The sequence below is a fragment of the Astatotilapia calliptera genome, chromosome 3, assembly GCF_964374335.1.
Source record: "Astatotilapia calliptera chromosome 3, fAstCal68.1, whole genome shotgun sequence".
Taxonomy (NCBI): Eukaryota; Metazoa; Chordata; class Actinopteri; order Cichliformes; family Cichlidae; genus Astatotilapia; species Astatotilapia calliptera.
Genome location: NC_137424.1, coordinates 82,387,648 through 82,410,540, shown reverse-complemented (window position 1 = coordinate 82,410,540; position 22,893 = coordinate 82,387,648). Strand labels below are relative to the sequence as shown.

The 22,893-nt window shown below is 43.3% G+C and overlaps 1 protein-coding gene across 1 annotated transcript in view; it reads right to left on the bottom strand.

The window, feature by feature from the left end:
- Positions 1–22,083, bottom strand: part of LOC113015684 (uncharacterized) — a 59,049-nt gene extending 36,966 nt beyond the window's left edge. Inside the window, exons 1-10 of the mRNA XM_080299505.1 lie at positions 21,813–22,083; positions 17,149–17,496; positions 16,952–17,068; positions 2,978–3,766; positions 2,506–2,838; positions 2,050–2,379; positions 1,591–1,923; positions 1,132–1,464; positions 673–990; positions 214–546 (exon numbers count right to left, since the gene is read on the bottom strand). Coding sequence (XP_080155631.1) covers positions 214–546; positions 673–990; positions 1,132–1,464; positions 1,591–1,923; positions 2,050–2,379; positions 2,506–2,838; positions 2,978–3,766; positions 16,952–17,068; positions 17,149–17,496; positions 21,813–21,840 — 3,262 coding nt within the window. The 5' untranslated portion in view covers positions 21,841–22,083. The remainder of the gene's footprint in view (positions 1–213; positions 547–672; positions 991–1,131; positions 1,465–1,590; positions 1,924–2,049; positions 2,380–2,505; positions 2,839–2,977; positions 3,767–16,951; positions 17,069–17,148; positions 17,497–21,812) is intronic.
- Positions 22,084–22,893: the final 810 nt, after the last annotated feature.

Sequence of the window (22,893 nt, the reverse complement as noted above, 5' to 3'; positions counted from 1 at the left end):
CACACACACACACACACACGCACACACGTGTGTATATACAAAGGTTTAGAGGCTCCATCAGCTTTCATTATTACTGTTATTATCTGTTAGTATATGATTAGGCATTAAATATGTCTGCTGCTTTAGGACAACCTCACAACAACCTCATCATTTACTAATTAGTCTTTTTAAATCAGTTTAGCTTCTCTGTGACCTGTAATGTGTTACACTCACCTCTGACTCTGAGTATCACTACTTTCTGTAGCAGCATGAGTCCATACTTGTAGACGGTGCAGGTGTAGACTCCACTGTCAGAAGGGTGGAGGTGTTTCAGGGTCAGAGTGAGGTCTCCAGTTCTCAGTGGATCTTCCTTCATCTCTGTGCGACCTTTGTAAACCTGGTCCTGATTATCTGGCTGATTATTTCCACTCTCATACACGTGGACCTTCATGTTGTTGGAGTCTGTCCACTCCACTGTGACGTCCTGAGGAAGGTCAGCTGTGGTTTTAAAGGGCAGCTCGACAGACTTCTCCCCCTGTGGCACTTTCACCACCTCTGGCAGCAGAGCTGAGAGCAGAACATGAACACAGACAGACATGAGTGAGGTTGATCCTCCACCATCTCCTCTGCTGTGTAACCAGCAGCTCTTCATCCTGTTTTCAGTCACTGTGGACAAACAGCTGTTACACTCACCTGTGACACCGAGTGTCACTACTTTATGTAGCAGCATGTCTCCATACTTGTCATAGACGGTGCAGGTGTAGACTCCACTGTCAGTAAGGTGGAGGTCTTTCAGGGTCAGACTGAGGTCTTTATTTACCTTTGGATCTTCATCCATCTCTATGCGACGTCTGTAACACTGGTGCTGTGAGTCAAAATCTGTGTACTTGTAGACTGTCAAATCGTTGTGTGTCCACTCCACTGTAATGCCCTGAGGAAGGTCATGTGGCATTTTAAAGGGCAACAGGAAAAACTTTAGCCCTTGTGTAACCACCATCGGCATCTGTTGATCTGAAAGCAGAATATGATATAATATATTGTACATACAGACAGACATGAGTGAGGTTGATCCTCCATCGTCTCCTCTGCTGTGTAACCAGCAGCTCTTCATCCTGTTTTCAGTCACTGTGGACAAACAGCTGTTACACTCACCTGTGACACCGAGTATCACTACTTTCTGTTGCAGCATGTCTCCATCCTTGTTGTAGACGGTGCAGGTGTAGACTCCACTGTCAGTGAGGTAGAGGTCTTTCAGGGTCAGACTGAGGTCTCCAGTTCTCAGTGGATCTTCATTCATCTCTGTGCGACCTCTGTAAACCTGGTCCTGATTATCTGGCTGATTGTTTCCACTCTCATACACGTGGACCTCCATGTTGTTGTGTTTCCACTCCACCCTCACCTCCTGAGGAAGGTCAGCTGTGGTTTTAAAGGGCAGCTCGACAGACTTCTCCCCCTGTGGCACCTCCACCTCCTCTATCTGCCCACCTGAGAGCAGAACATGAACACAGACAGACATGAGTGAGGTTGATCCTCCATCGTCTCCTCTGCTGTGTAACCAGCAGCTCTTCATCCTGTTTTCAGTCACTGTGGACAAACAGCTGTTACACTCACCTGTGACACTGAGTGTCACTACTTTCTGTTGCAGCATGTCTCCATCCTTGTTGTAGACGGTGCAGGTGTAGAATCCACTGTCAGTGAGGTGGAGGTCTTTCAGGGACAGAGTGAGGTCTCCAGTTCTCAGTGGATCTTCATTCATCTCTGTGCGACCTCTGTAAACCTCGTCCTGTTTATCTGGCTGATTGTTTCCACTCTCATACACGTGGACCTTCATGTTGTTGTGTTTCCACTCCACTGTGACATCCTGAGAAAGGGCAGCTGGGGTTTTAAAGAGCAGCAGGACAGACTTTTCCCCTTGTGACACCTCCACCTTCTCTGTCTGCCCACCTGAGAGCAGAACATGAACACAGACAGACATGAGTGAGGTTGATCCTCCACCATCTCCTCTGCTGTGTAACCAGCAGCTCTTCATCCTGTTTTCAGTCACTGTGGACAAACAGCTGTTACACTCACCTATGACTCTGAGTATCACTACTTTCTGTAGCAGCATGAGTCCATCCTTCTTGACGGTGCAGGTGTAGAATCCACTGTCAGTGAGGTGGAGGTCTTTCAGGGTCAGACTGAGGTCTCCAGTTCTCAGTGGATCTTCATTCATCTCTGTGCGACCTCTGTAATCCTGGTCCTGTTTATCTGGCTGATTGTTTCCACTCTCATACACGTGGACCTTCATGTTGTTGTGTTTCCACTCCACTGTGACATCCTGAGAAAGGGCAGCTGGGGTTTTAAAGAGCAGCAGGACAGACTTTTCCCCTTGTGGCACCTCCACCTTCTTTGTCTGCCCACCTGAGAGCAGAACATGAACACAGACAGACATGAGTGAGGTTGATCCTCCATCATCTCCTCTGCTGTGTAACCAGCAGCTCTTCATCCTGTTTTCAGTCACTGTGGACAAACAGCTGTTACACTCACCTATGACTCTGAGAGTCACTGCTCTCTCTAGCAGCATGTCTCCATCCTTGTTGTAGACAGTGCAGGTGTAGACTCCACTGTCAGTGAGATAGAGGTCTTTCAGGGTCAGACTGAAGTCTCCAGTTCTCAGTGCGTCTTCCTTCATCTCTGTGCGACCTCTGTAACTCTGGTCCTGTTCGACAGGCTGATTGTTTCCACTCTCATACACGTGGACCTTCCTGTGTTTGGGGTCAGTCCACTCCACTGTGACGTTCTGAGCAAGGGCAGCTGTGGTTTTAAAGGGCAGCAGGACAGACTCCTCCTGTTTCCCCACATAACACTCTGGCTGCAGAGCTAAGAGGAGAAAAGAGAACATGAGGTGTACAGATACACAGACAGCTGCATCTTTTTTATCCATTCTACCACAGCTGGACACATTACCCATCTTCTATGGGTTACATTCACACTGTGGACAAACAGCTGTTACACTCACCTGTGACACTGAGAGTCACTGTTTTCTGTAGCAGCATGTGTCCATCCTTGTTGTAGACGGTGCAGGTGTAGACTCCACTGTCAGTGAGGTGGAGGTCTTTCAGGGTCAGACTGAGGTCTCCAGTTCTCAGTGGATCTTCCTTCATCTCTGTGCGACCTCTGTAACTCTGGTCCTGTTTAACTTGCTGTTTTCCACTCTCAAACACGTGGACCTTCATGTTGTTGTGTGTCCACTCCACTGTGACGTCCTGAGGAAGAACAGCTTTGGGTTTAAAGGGCAGGTGAACAGTCCTGGCTCCTATTACCTCCACCACCTCTGTCTGAGGAACTGAGAGCACAACATGAACATGAACACAGACAGACATGAGTGAGGTTGATCCTCCATCGTCTCCTCTGCTGTGTAACCAGCAGCTCTTCATCCTGTTTTCAGTCACTGTGGACAAACAGCTGTTACACTCACCTCTGACACTGAGTGTCACTACTTTATGTAGCAGCATGAGTCCATCCTTGTTGTAGACGGTGCAGGTGTAGACTCCACTGTCAGTGAGGTGGAGGTCTTTCAGGGTCAGACTGAGGTCTCCAGTTCTCAGTGGATCTTCATTCATCTCTGTGCGACCTCTGTAAACCTGGTCCTGTTTATCTGGCTGATTGTTTCCACTCTCATACACGTGGACCTTCATGTTGTTGTGTGTCCACTCCACTGTGACGTCCTGAGGAAGAACAGCTTTGGGTTTAAAGGGCAGCAGGACAGACTCCTCCTGTGGCACCTCCACCTTCTCTGGCTGCAGAGCTGAGAGCAGAACATGTACAGACACACACACACACATCAGTGTCCTTGTATTTTAATTTGAAACACTAATATACGATGACCTCATGTGTGTTATTATATATGTTATTGTACTTGCTGTTGGTGGTGTTTGCTGAATTCTTCAGTGTCATTACAAAGGAAACTAGTGAGCTAAGAACATGACAATACATTTTGTTACACTTTTGTTTTGTAATGTATTAAAAAAAAAAAAGAACTGCTAGCATCATGGACAGGTTTTTGACAGGGTGCCCACACAAACACAAAGCAGGAGATGAAGCGTCGCTGAATATGTTTCCAAACCAACTTCATTCTGAGCCAAAGACTAGAAAATATGATGAAGCAAATCTGCCTTTGGCTTCACCTGCACAGGTGCCGAGGTAGGTCTCCCTGCAGGATTGGTTTCCCCTTCGCCCGGAGCAGCACTGGGCTGTTCAAGCCACGGACAAACAGGATCCCACAGCTGTTTATGTTTTTAAACCCATTTTGCACAGAGAGGCATTTTTGAAAAATGTATTGATGAAATGTGGGCAGCACGGTGGCACGGTGGTTAGCACTGTTGCCGCACAGCAAGAAGGTCCTGAGTTCAATTCCACCATCAGGCCGGGGTCTTTCTGTGTGGAGTTAGCATGTTCTCCCCGTGTTTGCGTGGGTTCCCTCCGGGTACTCCGGCTTCCTCCCACCGTCCAAAGACATGCAGCTTGTGGGGATAGGTTAATTGGATAATACAAATTGTCACTAGGTGTGAATGTGAGTGTGAATGGTTGTCTGTCCCTGTGTGTTGGCCCTGCGACAGACTGGCAACCTGTCCAGGGTGTACCCCGCCTCTCGCCCTATGACAGCTGGGATAGGCTCCAGCGCCCCCCGCGACCCTGAAAAGGATAAGCGGAAGCCAATGGATGGATGGATGGATGGATGAAATGTTGAATATTATTACACAGAAAAATTAATAAGTAAATAAATAACTAAAACTATACATAAAATAACTACACCATGAAGATGGTTTGTTTTTCTGATATTTAAAAGAGTTAGTGGTTTATCTCATTGCTACCTGTAATTTATTGCAGTTTGCTTTTATTTGTTTAATTGTTGATGTCAGGTTTATATTATTGGATTGTCATTTATGTGTAGAAATATTTGCTCATTTGCTTAGAGTTTTATAATTAACTGCACATTGATAGAGGTTTGATCCTTAGCAGTTTGTAAAGACTCTGTGCAGCATGAAGAGGGGGTGCGGTCACTCCTCTTCAGAGTGTTCTGGCATAGATCACACACCTGCCAGGGTCATGAGAGAGGTCTCTTCTCTTGCTGATGTATAGTAAACACACGTATATCTGTTTGAGTGCAAGAGCCTTTGTTTAGGTGAACTGCTGGACTGCCTGGCACCAGTAGGGTGGGGAGTCTTCATGGGGTCACATCTTGACCCCCCCCCCCACACACACACACACACACGGTATTGTTTGTCCACATGTACGTGAAACGTCATATGTTAATGAACTTATGCATATTCATGTAACCTCAATAAAGAGCAGTGCTACGAGGGAGCAGACGAGAGCGACTGAGGTCAGGCGAAGGAACGGCGCTTGCCATAGTTCTCTCCCTTGTGCACGAGATCAAACACAGGGTTCATACGCCTTCTTCAGGGTCAAATTCAAGCACTTTTTAAGCACTTTCAAGGTCCCTTTTCAAGCTTTTCCAGCACCCCCCCCCCCCCAAACACACGCACGCCCCCCCCCCCCCCCCCAAAGAAAGAAAAAAAGACACACCACACAAATATACTGCAAAAGGAAACGGTCGCCTTATATACATCGTGTATAAACTCAAAATGCACATTTCACTTAAAAATTAAGATGTGAAAAAGTGAACAAATCAACTTGTTAGAGATATTCTTCTCCTGTTGAAAAAAAGCCCCAAAAGTCTTCTCATCAGATATTGATGCTTCTTTGCTGCGTAACAAAAAATAGGAGACAGATGTTTGTTTGTTTTTTAAGTTAATTCCCAATAAAACTGTTCTATTGCTAACTACATTGCTGTCTGTATTATTGCTGAAGTCCTAAATGATCACCTTTAACGTGTTTGTGCTAATAACATCATGTCAGACAGGCATGGAGAACAGCGCGGCTGTTTAAGTAGTTTAATGTGTCGGTGCTGACCAGAAACACATTTTGAATGAAAGCCGGGGAACTTTGGTAGCACAGAAACAAGAGGCTATTCTTTGTGACCATATGGATCAGTTATATTACCATTACTTCACCCAAACGCACAAAGTTAATACTTTAAAAAGCTGCAGCAATACACACAAATATGAACAGTACTTGGTGACAACTTTGCTTTTAGCCTTTAACCCTCTGGTGTCCAGGGTGTAATTGGCCGTTTTTGACTACTTTTGATTTGGCCTCAATATTTCACCTTTAAAAACTGTTTCTCTTGCCAATCTGTTATTTACTCATTTGGACATAATGTGTCAGCACAATTTATCTAAATACAGACAAAATTTTACAAGTAGAAAGTGATATTTTTGACTGTAAACCACAAGCATGTTTAAGGAATCATTTTCATAACTTGAAATTAGGGCTGCACGATTAATCGTTAGAAAATCGCGATCTCGATTCATACTTATGTGTGATCTCATTTCCAAATGACAGCGATTTTTAAAAAAAGAAAGAAAAAAAAAAGACGACAATTGTACCGCATTTTGGTCCGGGATGTACTCTGCATGAAAACAAGCGCTCACTCTTCCTGCTCAACAAATGACAAGGGCGGAGCCTTATACCACGTGATACAGAAGCTGTGCTGTGTGATGCTAACATTAGCAGGGAAAAAACAACGGAGAGCACGTCAGGGATGATGAGAAAGTGACAGGAGAAAATCCGTCCCGGTCAACCACCCAAACATCAATAACGGGAACCTTATACAGCGCTTCCCTATACCCGTCGAACTCCCGCAGGCACAAAGACATTACGGAGGCTATCACTTATCACCTGACCAAAGATATGGCTCCATCAACACTGTGCAAAACGAGGGATTTAGGAAAACGATCAACACCCTAGACAAACGCTACACAGTGCCGTCCCGCAACTATTTTTCTATTGTTGCACTACCTGCTCTGTACACGCAGCGTCGAGCAACGGTGGAGACGGAATTTCAAGCAGGACAACATTTTGTTGTTTTTATGTTTATTTATTGTTTTTATGTTCAGTCTCAACTGTTACGAAGTTGATGTGCAGTTAATAAGTGCAATAAATATTTATACTGGAAAAGAGAAGCGTGAGAGAATCGTGATCTCAATTCTAAGGAAAAAAATCGTGATTCTCATTTTATGCAAAATCCTGCAGCCCTACTTGAAATGCAAATAGAAATTGTACATTTTTTAAAAATATGCACAAGTTTTGCAAACAACAAAGTTATATGGTACTATTTACCTAAAAATGCAGCCCAGGCTCAGACGTTTTTTATATAACCATTCAAAACTATTTACAGAACAATCAGCTGTTCTGCAACAAATAAGAAGGCACACAAATTATTTATAGTTTGTGTCACTATAACACAGAGGAGAACAGCACAGGGGTAAATCCTGCAGGTCTGAGAGAAGGTGTGTCACTCAGCGTTTACACTGCAATCTGCCTTTGGTGGCTTCTTTGCAGCAACTGTGATGATCACTAGTAGAACTGACACACAAAACAAAACAACGACTACACTACACACTAACTACACACCAACTACACAAGACAGCACACTAACTTGAGACTCCAAACACGGTAAACGTCACAAATCTCTCACATATCAAAACTCCCTCTCTCTTTCGTTCACTCGCTCTCTCTCTTTCACCGGTCACTCCTAAAACTTCCACTTCTTCCCAAACAACCAAATGCCACATGTTGCCATGTCATTTTTTGATTGGTCGGCTATGGAACGCCAGGACTGCCATAATGAATTAATTAAATACACCATTAAATAATTAATTAAATGTGGCAATAATTAATTAAAATAGGAATTACATGTAATTAATTATTTAATGATATATTTATTTATTTCATTTTGGCAGTCCTGGCGCCTGGCTCTCATCATGAAATAATTTTATCTGTCAGCCTCACCCATCAAACTCAGGGGGCGGGGTTAACGCTGATCGAGTCAAAACCATTGCTTTGGCCTGGTGGCCATTGTTTCTAGCACACAACAACCGGCATGTGGAAGCTAACAGAACTGAGCTTTGAAAAACCCTGTTTGTGTGTCACCAAATACCGTTTTAATATTTTTTTAGAGGAGAATGTAGTGGTTTAATCTTCATGTGTCTGGTCGGTTTGTCAAGATACAGCCTCTTTGCAAAAGTGCTTCGATGATTTCGGAGATGTCTGCCCAGTCTCACGGCAAAGCGTGGGATAGACCCGCTCGCCTCGCAAGCAATCCCACCGACAAAGCGCAGGCCCCGGTACACAGCTGTAGTAACCCCCGCTGACTTCTTTTACTGAGGTTATATTTATCGGTGTTTTATTTCCTGATGTTCTTATGTGTCCTACGTGTTTCAGTCTGAATTATAACTAACATTAAAAACATGTTTAAGGAGGAGAGAGAGCAAATAAATCTGTTTAACATCTGATCTTTGGGTTTTTGTTCAGTAATCAGCGTGACCTGTGTATAAACACATAAAAGAGATAACGTTGGTGTTTCCGTCATGTAGTAACTGCTGGCTTTAACTGTACAAAGGTTGTTTGCTCAGTTGTAAATAAAACAGCGAAGTAAACGTGACCCGACAGACAGAACCTGAGTGAATGAAGTCCAGCGTTTAACCACTGAGAGCTAAAACTCAGCTGAGGTTTCAAAGCTGTGTGCCGGTGATTGGACATCAGCCGCTGATGAAGCTGTTCGCCTATAAAGTGCTCTGTAAGGAAACGAGCTCCAGCAGCTCTGCGCTCGGGGAAAACACTATATTTACTTATCTTGTGCAGAAAAATGCGCTGACATTGCGTTATATCGAGCACCGGCTGCCCAGTTAAACTGTGACTATCACCAGGTAACGTAGGCGTGTTTCTTGAATTAGCAGCAGGTGTTAAACAGCTGACAGATGAGGAGGAGGATGCATGCAGGTAAACTGAGGGTCTGTTAAGCTGATCGCTGGTTTCGTGAGAAAAATGTCAGCTCGTTCTTTATGTTACAGAAGCACAGAGACACAAGACCAGGCGGAAAGAGACGATCGTTCGGTGAAAATGAGAATCTGCGAATGCAACATGTGGAACACGGAGAGTGGAATATGTAAACAAACCGGTTAACGTAACCCCCTCGGTGCACTCTGCATGCTAACTGTTAGCAGAGCTAGTGAAATCTCTGAAAACATCTGAGCACTTTTGCAAACATGTTCTATGTTGACAACCTGACCAGACATACGGCGCGACATTCGCGGCTAAAACACTGTTAAAAGTGTAGCTGGTGACAGAAAAACGGGGTATTTTAAAACTACACCACCACCATTTCTGCCTGTGATTTGATCTGCATTCTGGGATAACTGGCTGCCCCAAGTCTACACAAGCAATCGATTTTCTAGGATCGACCTGTTTTGACTTACTTTGCACGGCAACCAATCAAATGTTAGAGAAGCTGCATGGGCAGCGTTAACCCCGCCCCCTGAGTTTGATGGGTGAGGCTGACAGATAAAATTATTTCATGATGAGAGCCAGGCGTCAGGACTGCCAAAATGAAATAAATAAATATATCATTAAATAATTAATTACATGTGTCAATAATTAATTAAATGTGTCAATAATTAATTAATTAAATGTGTCATAACTATTTATTTAATTAAATAATACATTATATATATATATATATATATATATATATATATATATATATATATATATATATACACACATACATACATACATACATACATACATACACACACACAGGTCCTTCTCAAAAAATTAGCATATTGTGATAAAGTTCATTATTTCCTGTAATGTACTGATAAACATTAGACTTTCACATATTTTAGATTCATTACACACAACTGAAGTAGTTCAAGCCTTTCATTGTTTTAATATTGATGGTTTTGGCATGCAGCTCATGATAACCCAAAATTCCTATCTTAAAAAAATTAGCATATTTCATCCGACCAATAAAAGAAAAGTGTTTTTAATACAAAAAAAGTCAACCTTCAAACAATTACGTTCAGTTATGCACTCAATACTTGGTTGGGAATCCTTTTGCAGAGATGACTGCTTCAATGCGGCGTGTCATGGAGGCAATCAGCCCGTGGCACTGCTGAGGTGTTATGGAGGCCCGGGATGCTTCGATAGCGGCCTTAAGCTCATCCAGAGTGTTTTGTCTTGCGTCTCTCAACTTTCTCTTCACAATATCCCACAGATTCTCGATGGGGTTCAGGTCAGGAGAGCTGGCAGGCCAATTGAGCACAATAATACCATGGTCAGTTAACCATTTACCAGGGGTTCTGGCACTGTGAGCAGGTGCCAGGTCATGCTGGAAAATGAAATCTTCATCTCCATAAAGCTTTTCAGCAGATGGAAGCATGAAGTGCTCCAAAATCTCCTGATAGCTGCATTGACCCTGCGCTTGATAAAACACAGTCGACCAACACCAGCAGCTGACATGGCACCCAGACCATCACTGACTGTGGGTACTTGACACTGGACTTCAGGCACAGGCATTTCCCTCTCCCCAGTCTTCCACTGAGCAACAGTCCAGCGCTGCTTCTCTGTAGCCCAGGTCAGGCGCTTCTGCCGCTGTTTCTGGTTCAAATGCGGCACCTGTAGCCCATTTCCTGCACACGCCTGTACACGGTGGCTCTGGATGTTTCTACTCCAGACTCAATCCACTGCTTCCGCAGGTCCCACAAGGTCTGGAATCGGTCCTTCTCCACAATCTTCCTCAGGGTCCGGTCACCTCTTCTCGTTGTGCAGCGTTTTCTGCCACACTTTTTCCTTCCCACTGAGGTGCCTTGATACAGCACTCTGGGAACAGCCTATTCGTTCAGGAATTTCTTTCTGTGTCTTACCCTCTTGCTTGAGGGTGTCAATGATGGCCTTCTGGACAGCAGTCAGGTCGGCAGTCTTACCCATGATTGCGGTTTTGAGTAATGAACCAAGCTGGGAGTTTTTAAAAGCCTCAGGAATCTTTTGCAGGTGTTTAGAGTTAATTCGTTGATTCAGATGGTTAGGTTAATAGCTCGTTTAGAGAACTTTTTCATGATATGCTAATTTTTTTGAGATAGGAATTTTGGGTTTTCATGAGCTGCATGCCAGAATCATCAATATTAAAACAATGAAAGGCTTGAACTACTTCAGTTGTGTGTAATGAATCTCAAATATGTGAAAGTCTAATGTTTATCAGTACATTACAGAAAATAATGAACTTTATAACAATATGCTAATTTTTTGAGAAGGACCTGTAGTTTGAAGTCCTCACTTTCGACCCAAGTTCAAATGGAGACTCTGGGTCCGTCGGCTAGTTATGCATCTGGCTAATGTTTAAAGCTTTCACTTGAGTAAATTAACTCATATTACTGCTAAGTAATGTTAGCTAAGTTCACAGCATATTCCATAATAGCGCTGCCATACTGCATCACACTCAGTGCAGTGGAATCATTTCTCCAGTTTGATAGTGTAGGAATGTTTAGCTTATTTTAGAGTTTAGAAATGTGTTAAGATAGAATGTAGAACTTGTTGGAAAGGCTGTCAGCTGTGGGGGAGCCCCCTTGTGGTGAGAGAGCACAGTTGCACTATTGAGCACATGTTCCAGTGATCAGAGTTGGAGCTAAAACATAGCAAGAGCCGCCTGGCAGACTGACTCAGCAGGGGATGTCTACACGGTGTGAGTTGTGTGCGTCGCTAAAGAACTGTGAGTAGACGTGGAGGCATGCCTGGAAAGGACAGTTTTAGTCTTTTATGCCAATTAGACATTTAGTGGATGTAGAAGTGCAATGTGTATCGACCTGTTCGCTATGTGGCTAGTTCATGCTACTAATGCTACCTGTTATGCTACATACCTGCTAGCCGTAAGCTAAACTATTTGGTGTTTGTGCTATATTGTTGTTGGGGGTATTGGCAATCAATGTCATGTACTGTAAGGGTTTGGGAGTAGTGCATGAAACTCGTGCATGTAGATGTTCATATAGGAATTCCCATTTGTAGTTCTGGTTAGATTCGAAGAACGCTAATGCATCATAATTCATGACTTAGATGTTTATTACATTCAGTATTCTGTATATGTTCTGTTCACAGACCACACACACACCCCTCACCACTCTGTAAGCCTGCGGTTGCATGACTGTGTTGCTGTACTGTGCTGTTAAGCTGAGGAATCACAGTAAAGACGGTATAACCTTTATCTGTGCGTCCTGTGTGATCTGACCGACACCCCAAGGTGAACATCACTGCTATTCAGCCAACGCCTATACAGTCCTGGGTTCAACCCAAATTAACAGAACTATTGTAAAGACACTGATACTGCCCTGAATGTAATAAAGGCCTGACTGTCTCATGAAGGTAGGAGTAGATTTTAGGAGACCCTCCCCAGTTGGACTGTGAAACTAAGACAAAGAGGAGTTAATGCTGAGTGGAAATTCCCCAGAGGATGTTTGGGTGGGGGTCTCAACATTTGTAACTGGATAACTGTGGTCTGGAAGGGAGATGGGTTCTTATGACCTCTAGGGAGTCACGTACATAGAGACACACACACACACACACACACACAGTGCTTTAACTGTTACACTCCCACACCCACATGCACACTCACTCACGTGCACTCACATAGACACACAGGAACGTGCACATGTAGGCACTCACGTGCTCGCACACACAAGCATGTAAACATAGCGCTTAGTTTTATGGCACCTTGTAGAGGGTTTAGTATCGAACGCCAGGACTGCCATAATGAATTAATTAAATACACCATTAAATAATTAATTAAATGTGGCAATAATTAATTAAAATTGGAATTAATTAATTAAATAAATAGTTATGACACATGTAATTAATTAATTATTGACACATTTAATTAATTATTTAATGATATATTTATTTATTTCATTTTGGCAGTCCTGGCGCCTGGCTCTCATCTTGAAATAATTTTATCTGTCAGCCTCACCCATCAAACTCAGGGGGCGGGGTTAACGCTGCCCATGCAGCTCCTGTAACATTTGATTGGTTGCCGTGCAAAGTAAGTCAAAACAGGTCGATCCTAGATAATCGATCGCTTGTGTAGACTTGGGGCAGCCAGGTATCCCAGAATGCAGATCAAATCACAGGCAGCAATGGTGGTGGTGTAGTTTTAAAATACCCCGTTTTTCTGTCACCAGCTACACTTTTAACAGTGTTTTAGCCGCGAGTGTCGCGCCGTAATCTTCACATGTCTGGTCAGGTTGTCAACATAGAACATGTTTGCAAAAGTGCTCAGATGTTTTCAGAGATTTCACTAGCTCTGCTAACAGTTAGCATGCAGAGTGCACCGAGGGGGTACATTAACCGGTTTGTTTACATATTCCACTCTCCGTGTTCCACATGTTGCATTCGCAGATTCTCATTTTCACCGAACGATCGTCTCTTTCCGCCTGGTCTTGTGTCTCTGTGCTTCTGTAACATAAAGAACGAGCTGACATTTTTCTCACGAAACCAGCGATCAGCTTAACAGACCCTCAGTTTACCTGCATGCATCCTCCTCCTCATCTGTCAGCTGTTTAACACCTGCTGCTAATTCAAGAAACACGCCTACGTTACCTGGTGATAGTCACAGTTTAACTGGGCAGCCGGTGCTCGATATAACGCAATGTCAGCGCATTTTTCTGCACAAGATAAGTAAATATAGTGTTTTCCCCGAGCGCAGAGCTGCTGGAGCTCGTTTCCTTACAGAGCACTTTATAGGCGAACAGCTTTATCAGCGGCTGATGTCCAATCACCGGCACACAGCTTTCAAACCTCAGCTGAGTTTTAGCTCTCAGTGGTTAAACGCTGGACTTCATTCACTCAGGTTCTGTCTGTCGGGTCACGTTTACTTCGCTGTTTTATTTACAACTGAGCAAATCGGTTTGGCTGAGGTTAAAGTTACGTTTCATAACTGCATAGTTTCACAGACGTTTAATGGTTCACTGGCACATGTGTTAGACTGAACTATCATCTAAATATCATCTGTTTTTTAATAGTTATTCAACTGTATTCTAAGCACCAGCTGTCTGTTAGAATGTGATTTTTTTTCTCTCTCTGTTGGCAGAGGTATAAAAATGCGCAGGAAAATCTGACGTGCATGGCAAACTTCACCGACGATATTTAGGGAGGAATAAACACACATCAAACATAAATGAACCATTTGTCTGTCTCCATAATTGAGAGCATTTTCTCTTCTTATGTCAACACTCTCTCTCTCTCTCTCTCTCTTTTTTATTCTTTTTTTTTGCTTGCTTTTTCGGTCATGTTATGTTTACCTGTCAAAGGCTTGTTACAAACTATGAAACACATTGTGCAGACTTCTGGATGTTAGAAGAAAACTAATACTGCTCATGAATGAGACTAAAGGCAGGAAGGTGTCCTTTAAAACTAAACATGTTAATAGGACCTCCCTGTTTATATCATAGTTTATGATATAGCACGTGTATTTCAGTAATAGCCTGCTGATTTCAGTGTAGTGGTGAACAGTCGCACAGCTCACGTAGGCGTTATCTGTGATACTCCTTAACTATAATTTATCCAAGTTAACTTCAGTTAACCATTCAGACAGTTCTTTTGCAATGAAAAACATAAACACCAATGCTGCCGGTAAGCTTCCTCAGTGCCAGCTGTTAACATTATAGCTGATTATGCAGTAACCATGGTAACCACGGACTCTGAGCGGCTGGATCGACGGAGGTCAGACAACAATTTTACATGTATGATCTTAAAACAGGACACAGCCACTATACGTGCTGGCCTCATATCAAATGTGAAGGCAGACTGAGTCTATGTTTGACGTTTGTTTATATCTAATCTTCCTTTTCAAACATTTAAACAGCAGCGAGTCTGCAGCTGAGGGAATACAAACTCAGGTTTGCTCGTTTCTTGGATTCATTTGGTGATTTATTAAATGTATAACTGTTATTCTAATCTGCTGCTGGGTCTCTTACACTTTTCTTTATGCTGTATATTTTCACGTCTCTGGAATAGTTGGCAGTTAGATAGTCAGCTGGGAAACTTTGTGTTAACTCATGGAGCTGAGGATATCGTGGATATGCTGACCTCGCTGCGTGGTGTACAGAGCGAGGTCAGCATGATTCATATTCACAATAAAAATATTAGCCGAACATCATGAAGTCTGTATGTGTTTCATAGTGTGGAACAACCTTTGTACAGTTAAAGCCAGCAGTTACTACATGACAGAAACACCAACGTTATCTCTTTTATGTGTTTATACACAGGTCACGCTGATTACTGAACAAAAACCCAAAGATCAGATGTTAAACAGATTTATTTGCTCTCTCTCCTCCTTAAACATGTTTTTAATGTTAGTTATAATTCAGACTGAAACACGTAGGACACATAAGAACATCAGGAAATAAAAGACCGATAAATATAACCTCAGTAAAAGAAGTCAGCGGGGGTTACTACAGCTGTGTACCGGGGCCTGCGCTTTGTCGGTGGGATTGCTTGCGAGGCGAGCGGGTCTATCCCACGCTTTGCCGTGAGACTGGGCAGACATCTCCGAAATCATCGAAGCACTTTTGCAAAGAGGCTGTATCTTGACAAACCGACCAGACACATGAAGATTAAACCGCTACATTCTCGGCTAAAAAATATTAAAACGGTATTTGGTGACACACAAACAGGGTTTTTCAAAGCTCAGTTCTGTTAGCTTCCACATGCCGGTTGTTGTGTGCTAGAAACAATGGCCACCAGGCCAAAGCAATGGTTTTGACTCGATCAGCGTTAACCCCGCCCCCTGAGTTTGATGGGTGAGGCTGACAGATAAAATTATTTCATGATGAGAGCCAGGCGCCAGGACTGCCAAAATGAAATAAATAAATATATCATTAAATAATTAATTAAATGTGTCAATAATTAATTAAATGTGTCAATAATTAATTAAAATGTGAAATACATAAATAATTAATTAAATGTGTCAATAATTAATTAATTACATGTGTCATAACTATTTATTTAATTAATTAATTCCAATTTTAATTAATTATTGCCAAATTTAATTAATTATTTAATGGTGTATTTAATTCATTCATTATGGCAGTCCTGGCGTTCCATAGTTTAGAAGGGGGGTCACTGATACAAAACTGCATGTAACAGACGAGGAGTTGAGATCTGCAGAGAAAGTCCGGGGTCCTGTACATCTCCCTTCTAGAAGGTGTAATCAATAAGTGTGGATTAATAAAAGTGTTGTTAATTGACTACTGAGTCCTGGTGTTCATCTGGAGGCCTGACGAATATACGAACCGGGGTAAAACTGCTTTTGTAACAATAGCTAGCAAAATGATAATCATAATTTTAAAAAAGTAGCATGTGTAACATACACGTACTGGAAAATTATTTACTAGCACTCACCTATCATGCGACTAGAGAGCACAAACTCCGCCATTGTCGTTTTCCATCAAACACTCATGAACCTTCTGGGGTCAGGGTATTGGCCGTTTTTGACTACTTTTGATTTTACCTCTATATCTCACCTTTAAAAACTGTTTATCTTGCCTTGTTTGGTATCGTTACTTTCAGCACAACCTCAAATATCTGAATTTTCTTTTTCATTTTGGTATACTATATTAGCACAGTTGATCTAAATTCAGACAAAAAAATCAAAATCCGAGTAGAAAAAAGTTAAATTTTTTACTGTAGCACCCACTCACACTCAAGCACCCGTACGAACCGTGCAAAGAGCTCTGCTTGGTGTTCAATGCTTTTACTATGTAGTTAAATTGTCTCGTTCCAGCGGTGGGCCTGTGCCAGACCCATCAGCTGACTAACTGTTTGAGGTGAGGAATAAACTGCAGTGGAGTTTGAAAACTAAACAGGTGTGTGTGGCTGGAGGATGGCTTTGTGCGGAGGGGGACCTAGCCAAAACAAAAAAGTTTGGAGGTCAAAGGTCACAGACATCAGTCAGAGTGACCTCTCTGTTACTGAGTCTCCCACACACACACACACACACACACACACACACACACACACACACACACACACACTCACGCACCTTCTCTGTCCTTCATCCTTTTGTATGCACAGCACACAAACAGACCAAAGGCAGCAGCCAGGATGATCACAGTACCCAGCACAGCTGAGAGGACTTTGGGCCAGACTAGAGGAGGTTCTGTAACACAAACACACGAGACATGAACATCATCAACATGTTTGTATGAACTCACATTAATCTGACCTCTGTCCACTCACTTGTGACCTTCAGATGTACTGCTTCAGGCTGTCTCTGAGCTTGTCCAGCCTTGAGAGCATTGCAGGTGTAGGTTCCACTGTCAGAGACTGTGGGCTTCCTCAGAGTGAGGCTGAGGTCTCCAGTCTGCAGAGCGTCGGCTCTCATTGATGTTCGATGTTCGTAAAGATCATTCTGACCACTAAGATCGTCACCACTCTGCAGACGGAGGTGAACCGTTGGGTTGTTGAGCCCATCACGGTTCCACACTGCTGATGTGGAGCTCCTGGAAACATCAGCTGGTACCTGACAGGGCAGCAGGACAGACTCCTCCCCCTCATACACCTCCACCCCTGAGGCATGCTGGGAACCTGAGTAGAGAAACACAAAAGCAGAGCTGTGATTCACAGTCACATGACCTTTCACACACACACACACACACACGCACACACACACACGCACACACACACACGCACACACACACACGCACACACACAGTGATGTTCTCTATGGCGTTTGTTTACGAACACCACACACTCTTCAGCTGTAGTGGAACTTTAAAGCTGATCCATGTGTCCAGCATCAGCTCTGAGACTCTCCTGTCACCATGAAGTCTCTGCTAACTGATTCAAACACATCACAAACTCTCAGGATAACAAACATAAGAGACAAGACAACAAACAGTGCAGCAGGTCTGTAACTGCGAACCTGTCCATCTCATCAGTGTCTACATCCAGCTCAGATCATCAACAAAACACAAACGCACATGTGCAGTATAGGACAATGATGCATACTCAGCAAACCCTGTGTCCTCCCCTCACACAGAAACATGCTCTGTACTCAGAACATCAGAGGAAACAGCTGAGAGAAGCTGTGAGCGTCACTCAGGTCCATCAGCAGGTGAGCAGTGAAAGATGGGCTCAGGTCAAGTGGATAAAACTCATCTGTCTGGAGGCATGTGTTAATTATCATGAATGTAGCGTATATGCTGTGAATAACATCAGCTGAAAGTAACTCTATGGGCTCAAAATGTGGTCATAAATATTTTGTACTTGTAAATCGGTTTTGTATGTAAAAAAGATTTGTGTGTGTAAAAAAGATTTGTGTGTGTAAAAAAGATTTGTGTGTGGACTTAGCCCCAAAAAAACCCTGCAAGTTACAACAAGTACGAATTTTGATCCCATTTTTCTTCCTTTAAGCTGATTGGTCAATGTCATGTCAATCACAAATTAAACAATCCAATCAGAGAACAGCTGGGTTTGGCTGTCGAGGGGCGCTTTTTTGAACTGCAGGTCCTTGAAGGGTCATACAGTTTGAAGCTGGATGATCTCTATATAAATATCCGATAGCAGCTAGGTCCCCTAACTTTCAGCAGCTGTTGAAAGGATAAAGTTGTGGTATATCAGTGTTTAGAAATACCATCATTACTTTAGTATTAGTTTAACACAACGTCAGGGCTGACCCAGGACCATTGCTGTGAGTCACAGTGCGCAGCATAAAAGTCCTTTCACATCAGACGCAGGATGTGCTGCTAATTAGGGCTGCCACAAACGATTATTTTGATAGTCGACTAGTCACCGATTATTTTTGCGATTAGTCGACTAATCAGATCATCATCCATTGGACAGAAAACGTACAGCTTATTGCACCAGTAGCATCTGCTCTTATGTAACTATCATTAGCTTACAGCTTTAAGTGTTTGTGCTAACTAAAAATAAAGACAAGATGATAGTTTATTAAATTTAAATGCAGATTGTTTGGGTGAAGTTTAATAAACTCCTTGCTATCTAAAATATAACAGGACATCCATCCATCCATCCATCCATCTTCATCCGCTTTATCCGAGGCCGGGTCGCGGGGGCAGCAGCCTAAGCAAAGAGGCCCAGACCTCCCTCTCCCCAGCCACCTCCTCCAGCTTATCCGGGGGAACACCAAGGCGTTCCCAGGCCAGCCGAGAGATATAATCTCTCCAGCGTGTCCTGGGTCTGCCCCGGGGCCTCCTCCTGGTGGGACATGCCTGGAACACCTCACATATATATAACAGGACACCAGAGTATATTCTCCAGCGTCTCACACTTCTGATAATCAGCTGTCTGCTTGATGTTTATTTAGCTGTGCAAAAACTATAACTTTAATCTCAGCCAAACCGATTTACTCAGGAACAAATAAAATACTAAAGAAAGCCAAACAATAACATTTTAAGTTATCTAAGTGACTTATATATCATGTTTAACCTGAGTAGCGAAAGACGGCGGTGGGTTTGAAAACGATTTGCCGGGAGTCCGGTGTTCTCACGGCTCTAGTTAGCCTAGCCCCCGGCTAGCTAACGAGCTAGTGGGTAACAGACGTCTCCGAAAACGTCGGAGCACTTTTGAAAATATGCGGTGTCCTGATAAACTGAGCAGATATTTGAGGTTTACACAGCTACATTCTCGCCTGAAAATATGTTAAACGTTTATTTTGTGACCCAGAAAGAATAATAAGAGTAATATTAAAACTAACTAGCTGCCGCCATTGTTGGAAACTAAGCTGGGCCGCGCTATGAATTCTGAGACACAGCTGCTTCTTCTTCGGGGTTTAACGGCAGCTGGCATCCTTGTACATGCAGTGCTGCCATCTTCTGTTTCAGTCCGTTATTACACTCTTAAATCCTGCTACTTATTCCTGCGTCCTTTGTGATCTTACAAAGCTTCAAACGATGCGTCGACTATTAAATCAGTCGTCGACGATTTTAATAGTCGACATAATCGTGACTAGTCGACTAATTGTGGCAGCCCTACTGCTAATGCTAACTGCTAACTAAAAGCAAAGGATCCAGAGTTTGTTGCGCTGGCTGCTGGGCTCTGTGGGTTTTTGCAGCAGCTCTACCTGTACTAGATGCACCTGCTCCTTGTCGTTTCTATCTCTGACTTCATGTCCTCTACAAGAGTTTCTGGTTTTTTTTGCTGGTTCTTCAAATGTTCAATAAAAACATGTATGCTAATTCATAACGAAGAAAGCTTTGTAATGAAGACTGTCATTTCCAAAACACTGCCCCCCCCCCGCGTCCGCAGCTCTGTTGAAAAGGCTGTGGAAGTCCCTGTATAAAACATGTAGACCTGTGACACAAAAATCACCAAACTCGGACGACCACAGACTGTTTTCCTTCGTGGTGATGAAGGAAAACGCTGGGTTGGCATGTAAAAGGCCATTTATTCCCTTAAAGACCTGCAGTTCAAAATGAGCGCCCCTCGACAGCCAAACCCATCTGTTCTCTCATTGGATCGTTACATTTGTGATTGACATGACATTCACCAATCAGATGAAAGGAAGAAAAATAGGGTCAAAATTCGTACTTGTAACTTGCAGGGTTTTTTTTGGCTAAGTCCACACACAAATCTTTTTTACACGCACAAAATATTTATGACCACATTTTGAGCCCATATAACTCAGGCTGTGACATCAGACAAAACTCTGCTCAGCTGCAGTAGTTCCAATATGTAGTATTTACAATATTTACACATAGTATTCATATGTAGTACATGTTTCTGTGTCTGCCTCATAAAGCAGGCTTTGGGTGGTAAATAAAAATGGTAAATGGCCTGTATTTATATAGCGCTTTACTAGTCCCTAAGGACCCCAAAGCGCTTTACATATCCAGTCATCCACCCATTCACACACACATTCACACACTGGTGATGGCAGCTACATTGTAGCCACAGCCACCCTGGGGCGCACTGACAGAGGCGAGGCTGCCGGACACTGGCGCCACCGGGCCCTCTGACCACCACCAGTAGGCAACGGGTGAAGTGTCTTGCCCAAGGACACAACGACCGAGACTGTCCGAGCCGGGGCTCGAACCGGCAACCTTCCGATTACAAGGCGAACTCCCAACTCTTGAGCCACGATCGCCCCAGTGAGGGTGCTTGTTCCTCTGTGTGGGTGGAGGTCTGTAACTGTAGTTACAGCACTGAGCCGACCACACCCCTGGCTGGAATCAGGAGGAGGGCTGGTTTACTGTTTCTACTTCCGCGTTTTTGATCCTCCCCTGCTGGGGTTTGAAGTTAAACCTAAAAAAGGCTCCGTGGGAAGTTCCTGTAGCTGCAGTCTGAGGTTACACACGTCAGATCATCACACACACACAGCCCAGTATAACAGTGAACACTGTTAATATACAGTATAATAGCTTGCAGGCAGGAGGTCAGCAGGTGGAGCGGAAGGCTCACAGAGCACTGGGTTCGATTCCACACAGAGGCGTGTTCTGCCTGTCAGCATCCACTCCCACTGTCTCCTGCTGTCTGTACTACACACATGATCGGTGATCAAACCAGCTGAAAGTGCGGGATCCGCCCTGCAAGGAGGCCGCGGGGACGAGCTTCATCACATGAACGAGCTCGATGACAGAATAATGAATTGTATTGTATTTATTTAAATTTTTACTTTTTAATTATTTTACTTGCATTTTTTAATCACTCTCTTATATTTAAATGTTCATTTGCTATTTCATTTAGGGTTTGAGAGTAACGAAATTTCTATTCTCTGTATGTCCTGTACATGTGGCAGAATTGACAAATAAAGTTGACTTTGACTTTGATGAATATGAGCGGTTATAACAACAGAGGACGGAATAAACACAGTAAATGACCGCTACACACTCCGTACGAAGCCACACCCACCTCTGCGTGTGTGTTCAGAGCGGCTTTCTTACCGAGTAAGAGGAGCACGATTATCATCATCTTCGGTAACAGTTTCGTTATAGCTGATCCTCACCGAACCACCGACAGCTGAAATCACCCACCACTCCCAGACAAAGATCCGTTACGCGGAACAAGATGGCGCTCAAAGAAAACTTTCGTTTCCACCGGAAGTCTCTTCCCTGATAACCTTCACAATAAAAGCTCTTTGCAGTGTTGAAGAAAGATAAAGGGAAAGATGGAAGAAATAAAGAGTGATGTGCAGGTCAGAAGCTGTAACATTCACAGACTGTACGAAGGTGCTCTGAGAAAAGAATAAAGCTCTTCATTAAAAACAGAAATGACTGAAACACTCCTCCTCCTGTCTGCCTGTAAACTGAGCCCACACACTGGACTGTGATGTCACTGACACAGCTGCTGACTGTGGGCTCACATCACGGTTCATGTTTCTAACATCAAACCATTCTCCTTTTTTTTTTTTTTTTTGCCTGTCCCATTTGGCTCTTTTCCATCAGAATTATTGTCTAAAGGCGAAGAAAGATCCATCCCAGCCTTGCCGTAATGGTCCATTTGATTCACCTTTTATTGTTTATTTTATTGTCACTTGCTGAATACGGGACAGACTGGAGGAAAGAAGGGGAGAAAGAAAGAGGGAAAGAGAAACAGCTGAGAAGAGGGACGGGGGAGAAGGGCAAAAAACAAAAACCAACAGAACGGGCAGAAAAAAAAGAAAAAGAAAATGCATATATCAATCACCTGGATCACCTGTTGAGAAAGAAAAAAGAAAACAAGCAGAAGAGAACAAGAGTAATAGAATAAACAACATCACAATGATATATGGGTCGTGTCCAAATTCATGGGCTGCATCCTCCTGAGGCCGCATTTGTAGACCAATTACGTCACAGCGACGCGCCGAAGGCTGTCCAAATTCGTAGACTCCTCATTTTTTTTTTTTTTTTATGGACACCTGCCGTTACTCAGTATCTGAAATTTGAGCTTTTGACTCATAGATAGCGGCACTCATGGCCCTTCAAAGTCACCTCACTATTTGAAGCTTAGGACAAAAAAAAAAAAAGCAAAAGCCTAAAACATCCC